Source organism: Megalopta genalis, unplaced genomic scaffold, assembly GCF_051020955.1.
Source record: "Megalopta genalis isolate 19385.01 unplaced genomic scaffold, iyMegGena1_principal scaffold0026, whole genome shotgun sequence".
Classification (NCBI taxonomy): Eukaryota; Metazoa; Arthropoda; class Insecta; order Hymenoptera; family Halictidae; genus Megalopta; species Megalopta genalis.
In genome coordinates this window covers 2,176,016-2,184,953 of record NW_027476096.1, presented here as the reverse complement: position 1 = coordinate 2,184,953, position 8,938 = coordinate 2,176,016, and the positions used below count along the sequence as shown (strand labels likewise).

The 8,938-nt window shown below is 37.0% G+C and overlaps 1 protein-coding gene across 1 annotated transcript; it reads left to right on the top strand.

Annotated features, from left to right (window-relative positions):
* The first annotated feature begins 469 nt into the window (after nt 1-469).
* LOC117224515 (uncharacterized) lies at nt 470-6,138 on the top strand. Its single transcript, XM_033477504.2, has 4 exons — nt 470-473; nt 593-626; nt 3,739-3,782; nt 5,599-6,138. Exons 1-4 carry the CDS (start codon nt 470-472, stop codon nt 6,045-6,047), a joined length of 531 nt encoding a protein of 176 aa, XP_033333395.2. The 3' UTR covers nt 6,048-6,138.
* Nucleotides 6,139-8,938: the final 2,800 nt, after the last annotated feature.

Genomic DNA, 8,938 nt, shown 5'->3' with positions numbered 1-8,938 from the left:
GCGTTTTTTTCGTGACTTTAAAAATATATTTGTAATATTTTAAAAATATTTTTTTTAATATTTGAAAAACATTTAAGTTAAAATACATATAAAAAATAATTTTTTAGTATTTCTTATTTCATCGATTTTCTAACTGTATCTTTCATCATTATGGCTTTGTTTAACATTTAGAACGATAGGTTCCGTTGCGAACGTATGTGTTGGTATGTGTTTATGCTCGTGGTTGATAAGAAGATCGTTCGAGCTTTGAATGCTTTTGCTTTTTGTTGTGCCGACTTATAAAAACCAAAGATAACTAAACAAAATTCATGACCAACATTTTATAATTTCACAAAAAACAAAATACAACCATAGCAGCAGTTATAAAGTGATTACAAACAAGAGAACGACGGTGAGCGAATCCTTTTCTGATCCATCTCAGGACCAAGAGTTCTCAAACGTCACCACAGACCTCTCTAATTTTTCAACTATGGGTGGGCGATAACGATAAAACGGCGAATCACAGCAGGCCCAAGACGACACCGGGTTGTCCAAAACTCAGCGATACCCCCACCAACTAGACAGGGGTACCGTACCAGAGTCTAATCGATAGACACTGGGAAATTCCCAACATTGGACAGCGGCACGTGCCAAGTCAATCAGGCCCAACCGTGTCGATGCCTGCATACCCACAATTAACCACGCCGAGGCCCATCCGTGAGATCTAAAACTCGACGTTTTTGACGGGTAATACCCTCAAGTGGCCGACAACTGTGAAATGCTTCAAGAATTGTGGAAACTGCCAGTACTATCCAAAAAACGGTGATAGATCTAAATCGTCGTCACTCTGGCAAATCTACAACATGTGGTCGCGATATAAACCAATGCCCGAAGACTACAGTATATTTAGTTCCTAGTTATTTACTCGATTAACCCACTTCTGTTGGTAAACGAGAAGACCCACAAGCTAATCGACGCGAGGAGCAAGGGGGATTGACCGCCCGTCCTACCTAATCACGTGTCTTGCTCAGCGCGTAACTTAGTCAATAATAAACAAAAGTCTGGAGTCAAAAACAATTGGAAAAGGCTAGGTGGAGCGTGCTCACGACGGTCCGAGCACTTCAAAGACGCCACTTGAAAAGAGCGATAAGGCAAGTTTGTAGAAGAAAGATCGATATGCGAACATAGCACGCACTGTATAGTGAGATTTATAATCATAAAATCTGGAGGAAAAGATTTTCAAAGCTGAACTCAGTCTGGTTTGAAGCGTCGAGCGGTATAGATAGATCTAACGAGTGAGAAAATCGGAAAAGTGATTCTTCTCTTGGTAAATAAATTGTTTGGTAAAAGTTTTTTTGGTAAATATCATCTTGTGAGTTAGTAATAACAATTAGAAATTTTCAACCTATGTATTTATTCATATTTTTTATTAGAACAATGACAAAACGTTCAAACACGAATGAGTCTCATGACACAAGTAGAAGTGAAGATGAGCTCCAGATAGACGTTTATACAGATATGTTCGAAATGTTACACAGAAATGTTACTACAGATATGTAGAAGGTTTTCTTCTACAGTTAGTCTATCGTTTTGATAGCAGTGATAGTGATATCGTCCAAGCAACAAGACGACGAGAGAAAGAGTTCGCATAGATAGCGATTACAACAACAAAACAAAATTATAAAACAAACAATAACAAAATTATAAAAAATAAAATATTGATTTTTTTGCAAATTTCTCGGTTTCAGCCAAATTCATATAAGTCCAATATCATTATAATATGTTAGTTAGTTCCAAAACTATACTAAATAATACGAGGGTCTGTAAATTCCCGTTTCTGCCGAAAAGTGGCGCCGAGTAGCTGCTAGCTAACGTTCAGAATGGTGCGGAGTGCTAAGGATTAAGACGTGTATGATAACCGTTTAAAAATATCATATGATGCAATATAAATATAAAAAATATGTGTATAGTACAGCATGTTTGCTGCATAATGCAATGAAAAGTCATTAAATGTTATTTTAATAATAGCCAGAAGTAACACAAGAAATTTTTTCAATAATTAATATGTCCTTGTTCAGCAATGACAATGCATCGGTCCATAAAAGGAATGTTTATGTGGATTGTTCTAGCAGTGGGTTTATATCTAGCAGTTTCGTACATTTACAAAATGTTATTACACGTCTTAGCACTCAGTTTCTCACAATTAGTCGAACGGAAAAGCACGCAAGTGAAGTAAGTATAAATATGAAGTTAAATTGCATCACATTGTTCAAAAAAAGTAATTTCTCTTTTGAATGTCGGCGTGTCAATCCGCTAGACGGCGAGAAAGTGTAGTATTAATGAATTGACAGTGCAGAGAATAAGAAATAAGATACCGTAAAAGTATATTATTAAATGTTGGAGGAAGACGAAAAAAATTATCACTGCGGGATGAACGAAGAATTATACGGTTTGTCACATCTGGGGTAGCTTCAAGTGTCACTATGGCTGCAAAATTATTAAAAAAAGATACGAATATACAAATAAGCAAGTGGACAGTACGAAGAACCCTCAAAGGAGCTGAGTTTAGAAGTCTTAAAAAAAAGGAAACTCAATGTTATCGAAGAAGAATATTAAACTTCGTTTGGAATTTACCAAAAGATACGAAAACAGGACAACTATTGAATGGGGACGGGTTATTTGGTCAGACGAGACCAAAATTAACAGAATTTGTTCAGATGGCAAAAGCTTAAACCGCGGCATGTAAAGCAAACGGTAAAGCATGGAGACGGATCCCTAATAGTTTTGGGGGTGCCTAATAGCATTTGATGTTGGATCATTGTACCGAATTAATGGCATCATGAATCACTACATGTACAAGGATATTTTACAAGATCATCTCATAGAAGCTGTTGAAAATATGTCTTTTGAAGAAGAAAATGTAATTTTCATGCATAACCGAGACCCCAAGCACACTGCTAAAAATGTAAAAAATTGTCTGTTCTGGATTGGTCTGCGCAAAGCCCAGAGCTCAACCCCATAGAGAATCTATAGGGTTTACTAAAGAGACAACTTTGGGATTTATATGACTCCCAACCAACTTCAATCACAGATTTGTATAATAGAATTCAAGAACAGTGGGAACAAATATCTGCGGATTATTACAGAAAATTGGTAGAAAGTATAGCAAAACGAATTAGTGCAGTTTTGCAAGCAAAAGAGTTGTGGTCGAAATATTAAAAATAAAGAATATATTAAATATTGTCAAGTATTGGACGTGTGCTGCAAAACCGATTCAATTTATTTTTTTTGTCATTCCTAAACAACAAGACATTAATTATTGCAAACATTTCTTATGTTACTCCTAACTGTGATGAAAATAAATATAATATTCATTTTTCTGTTTTTATTGTAATGTTTATTGTTATTCTTGTATATTCTTAGCAATAAATAATGATTTATACAAAACCTGTGGTTGTTGGTTCAATTATGCTCCTTACTGTAGATGACGGTTATTGTTTTTAAAAAATGACTACGGTCGAAAGCACCAACCTTACAAATCTTAAGTTTCAAGTTTGAAGACACTACATTGTTTAGTATTCGTTTGATAGCCGTTAATAGTGAACGCTCTCAGTGAATTTGTGAACATAAAAAAAAATTGGTCATTGTTATGTGATACAATATTTTCATTTGAAAGGTTTCAGTGCAACCAATATCAAAATTGTGCTAGATTCTACTCTAGGGGAGTCTGCTCCTTCGTTTACAACAATAAAATATTAGGTGGCAGAATTTAAACGAGGTCTCTTCGATTGAGGCTGAATTTGGCTTTATTTGAAGCAGTTAAAGAAGCATTATGGTTAAAATCTTTAACAATCAGCACCAAAGTAAATATATCAGAATTCATTGTAATCTATGAAGACAATAATGGTAGTAGTAGTATTGCAAACAACCCAACTAGTCACAAAAGGTCAAAACATATCGATATTAAGTATCACTTTACCAGAGAGCAGGTAGAGAATAAAGTGGTAATATTAAAATATATTCCAACAGGTCATCAATTGGCAGATATGCTGACCAAGCCACTTCCAGGACAAAAGTTCATCCAAATAAGAGTAGGAATGGGCGTACAATAATATAATTTTTTTTATTGTTCAATTATTATAAGAAGTAAGTGGTCAGGTTTTCCTGGGTTTCCCTTGACCCTTAGCAACAAATGTTGGACCATATTGTAATAAATATAAGAATATTGGATATACATATTGTTTTTCCGCGTATTTGATTCGCGGTTCCCTATGACTTTTCAAGATGCTAGGGATAATAAGCTGAGTTTCGGTTTTTTGTAACTTGGAATATATTTGAACATTCAACTTCACATCGATATAGCGTATAATTTTTAGAGTGTAGACTATTCCGTGTTCGGGTTGATGGTAGAATGAAAGTTGTGTGTTGTGTCTTCTCGGAGGTAAGTTCGGTGTGGGTGTGTTCTAAATTTGGGACAGTCGGATTTGTGGATTATTCATTTTTTGCGAGGAGTGAGGGAAACGGTCGCCCTGACTGATTGGAGTACGAAATTAGAAAGGTGACCGCCCCAAACTAAGGGTCACCCGCAGGTAGTGTTCGTGCCCTCGGGTGACGCCCGCGAAGTAATCCGAGTGTCCCAAGGATAGGCCGTAGCAAACAATGATCCGGAAAATGCCTCTTCTCGGTGGAACATGCATATCGTAAAAAACGGCTAGAATTGACATTTGGTGACCAACTGTGGGTCATAAAAGAAATACTTGAATAGACGACGGAAATGGCTTTCAACGAAATTGTTTGCTACGGGTGTTCTGGCATTTCGATTGCTTTGTCCAAAATATGCTATTTCCTAGGGCCTTCGGTCCCTGGGTAATCCACATCTGGCAATTTTCCTCTTCCCAGGGACGGGCGTAGATGGTCAATAATGTTTGACTCGAGGACAACATCTTTGCTCGTTTGATTTGTAGGGGTTCCGTCATACAACGGAACACATATTTTTATCGGTTGCATGTTAATCTTGTATTTCTTTTTTGTTTAATTTTTTAGGGGGCGTGTTGAAAAAGAAACTTTAGCTTCGGACAAAAATTAATCTATAGTTTACTTAGGACTGAGATTCGAAAATAACAGATTACATTTCCGCCGGTTCCGTCAGCGCGTACCGACGGTGATATAAACTGTATATTATAGATACTACGATACATCAAACGAATGACTGAATTTAGTCAATTCTTCACTCAACGTTTTGTTCCCTCAACTTACTACACTACGTCTAACAGACAACAACATTGAGAAATTCAATCCGAAATTGCCAGCAACGCTGCGACACTTGCATTTAGAGAGAAATTGAATCAGTAATTTTACACCGTCTGTCGGTGACAATCTGCAGTCTCTGTACTTGGACTACAATAGAAAATTGGATCAAATTCAAATAGATTCTCCCAACCTAAAAGTTGCATCGTTTAAAGGTTGTTCTTTGCTTTCGTATAAGTTTGCCAATTTCCTCGATAGAGACCGCTTCGTTTTGAAGGAACTCGATATATCTCACAATTATTTCGATGATGTAAGCAACACTCTGTATCAAAGGACAAAGAATCTCGAGATTTTGATTTTGAGTAATAATAGAATTACAAAGATATATAACGGAGTTGCATCAGATGCCGCGACTACGTAGTTTGTTGTTGAGCCACAATCTGATAACAAGAGTCGGGAACTTGAGATCGGATTCCTTGACGATGTTGAGTCTTCGAAACAATAATATCAAGCTCGGCGAAACTACGTTCCAACAGCTTCCTGCGCTTGAGATGTTGGATTTGTCTGGAAACGAACTGGCATACTTGCCCAAAGGCTGGACGAACGGTTTGAATAAACTAAAAACGTTGAATTTGACCTCGAACCGGTTCACGAGTCTCGGTAACACGCGATTGATTGCAGACTTCAGCAATTTGATGAATCTGTACCTGGAAGAAAACTTTATACAAAAGATCACAGATCAGGAGTTGTATTCGGTTCCGGTAAATTCCACGATCTATATGCATGGATTTCAGCACGACTACGAAGACGATCCGTATTAGCTACTCTGAAATATTGTAAAATCTGTATGTTAACCGTTGATCAAAATGTATTGGGTACTCGATTAAAAAAACATTAAATATTTTAAAGAAATGAAGTTATGATCGCCAGTTTCATTGTTCCTTTCCGCTTTACCTTCCGCTTCATCAGAATCAGTTTCCTCTTTCTGTTGAATCGTTTCCTGATTTTCATTATTCTGAACTTATAGTTTTGACTCATTGTTTTAAATCTGACGTTCTGCCCATCGGCAAAACTCAACGCGATTCATGATGTCGTTCCCATGATACGGATGAAATTTGTGACGGTACAAAATGCGAAGAACGCTCCTTTTACTAATGCCAGATTGGCGTTCAATTTGTCGTGAACTAATATGAGGACTTCTAGACACACTTGCGAGCACACCGATTTCTATTTCTTCGTTAATTACTCATTTCTGGCGTTCGCATTTACTACCAAAACCGTAAGTATTATCGCCTTTCTCTACTTTCTATGACCTTCAATGACCCTATGTAATAGGTCCTTGTACTCTTTTTAAGATTCTCTATCACGACGCGGATGCAAAAACAGACCGATCCATTTTAAAAAATGGAGGTGACCTTGATATGTCCGAATAACTTCCACCTATAAAAAACTATTATCGCCGACGGATAGCCCCCTTCGTACTGTGCACAATTTTATTTCAGCAAATATTTCTGTGGAACTTATAGATATCTGAGGTGCTAATCATTATTGTCCCACCCTGTATACGCTTCTGTTGAGTGTATCCGCCTCAGTATTGCATGATATATGCTGTAAGCAGGGGTCGACGACACATGTGCCGTCGATCATATAGGCGAAGCGGACAATACAGTAAATTCTCCCTAATTGACGCTTAGCTTGTACACAAAACTGGACAATATGGGAAAAGGAGATGCGATTATTCGAGCCTTGCAGCTCGTTTTTATTGTTATCGATTGTCAAAAATTATAAAAACGAGCTGCAATGTTATTTATAATCGTACCTCATCTTCTCAAATTGTCCATTTTTGTGTACAAATTGTGCGTCAATTAGGGAGAATTTACTGTACTCCGCCTGCTATCGCCTTCGCCAGGCCTCGTTCACTAACGGTCGGGCTACAACTAAGAGCGTACAAACCCGTTCGAGTCTCGGAATCCTAAAGTTTTGGACGGGACAAAGAAATTCGAGCGGAATCTGGCGGGCTCCCGATACATTTTACTGCTCGAGATTTGGAGGACTGAGCGTTTCGGGATTCCCGAAAGCTTTGAGCCTGCGCTCGGTTCTCGGGTGGTCTCAGACAGTATCGAGCGGTTTCGGTCTCTACGCATGAATACGATATGTCAGAATCTACATAAGCGTCGCACGCGATCTGTTCGGGATTCAGTTGTCACACACTGAAAATATAAAAAGAAAACGGAACAATAATGATATGATAAATTTTCGATAATATATGAAAATGATAATACAGAATAGTTCGCACACTTTGTCCTTATGTAAACTTTAAATAAGAAGGATATAAATAAAAAATACAATCTTTGGATCGACATATGAAAAACATAGGACAATTTGATTTTTATTAAAATTGATTTACATTGCTATGTCATTGCGACGTAATGTGTTAGAAATACTAAAAAACAAAATTCAGTATTCAAATTCAGAAAACAAAAATAATAATTCACAAAATATTTCCAGTAATGAAAATGGTACATTCTTAAATTACTAATATCAGTAATAGTTAATATTTTATGTTACGTTAATTATATTAATAAATTTTTAATACATTTTTTACTCTTCAGCTCCGAAGAAATCACAAATAACGCAGTTCTTTGACCCAAACTTGGATTTGTGCGAGAAGAAACTGATACTTTTACTTCTCGCAAAACTCGGGAAATATAAATGTATTTTTCCGAAATAACTAAAACAGGAAAATGTAACATTATGGAATGGTAAAAATATTACGGCAACAAATATTCGCTATTACAAAATGTGGCAAAATATGTACTTGCTATATCTGCAATCTATCTAAGAGAAATCGAACTCGCATGGTAGTCTCCGACGCTACTCCCCTTCCGATTAATTTATTTTACGGTAGGGTCGATGGTTCAACGCAGGCTTTCAGAGCGTAACAGTCCTATCCATTCAACATTTCTGACATACTTAATTTCGAGGCTTCGTAAATTCAATGAACGATTCCTTGAATTTGGAATCGAAGGAACTGGACGGTGTATTCCGAGCAATGTGATTACATAGACTTTTACTGGACTATATATATAATAAGCCTCAGATTGGTTTTAATTACAAACATTATTTTACGCTGTGTCCTGAGACGATCTAAAACAATTTGAAGTTAACAATGAATTATCAGGTTTTTAAAATTGGAACAGTGATTATGTACAATCGAGAGAATTGCAGCCTACATATGAAATGTATTTAGCAACGTTACTAATTCTATGTCTTTCATCGAGACAATCGCATCGCTTGGACGTATAACAATAGTACGGCCGCAGTGATGACCTTTCATATCTAATCTCCGAGGTGTCGCGGTTCGTCTACCAAGCTATAAATTAATGTCAAAGTATAAGAAAGTGCCATCGTGCGTACTTCCTCCGGAATAGTTTTGTATTTTTATGAAAAGTTCTTTGTCCTGCACGAAAACTCTACTCAGCAGCGGATTCTGTAGACACTTGTGAAGAAGAAACTGCCCGGTAGAAGGGTTGGACCGATCTACAGGGTGTCCCAAAAATGTCTCGCATTACAAAAATGTGGGGTAGCTGAGGTCATTCTGAGTAACTCTTTCCTTTGCGAAAATGCAATCTGCCGCTTTGTTTACGAGTTATTAACGAAAAACACCGAGCAATGAGAGGCGATGGCGCGAATCATAACGTGGTCGATCGAT

Coding starts and splice junctions, on each gene's coding strand:
- LOC117224515 (XM_033477504.2), top strand. Junction 627..3,738: donor CCAACATTGGACAGCGGCAC/GTGCCAAGTCAA, acceptor ATAAAATATTAG/GTGGCAGAATTTAAACGAGG. Junction 3,783..5,598: donor TTCGATTGAGGCTGAATTTG/GCTTTATTTGAA, acceptor GAGTAATAATAG/AATTACAAAGATATATAACG.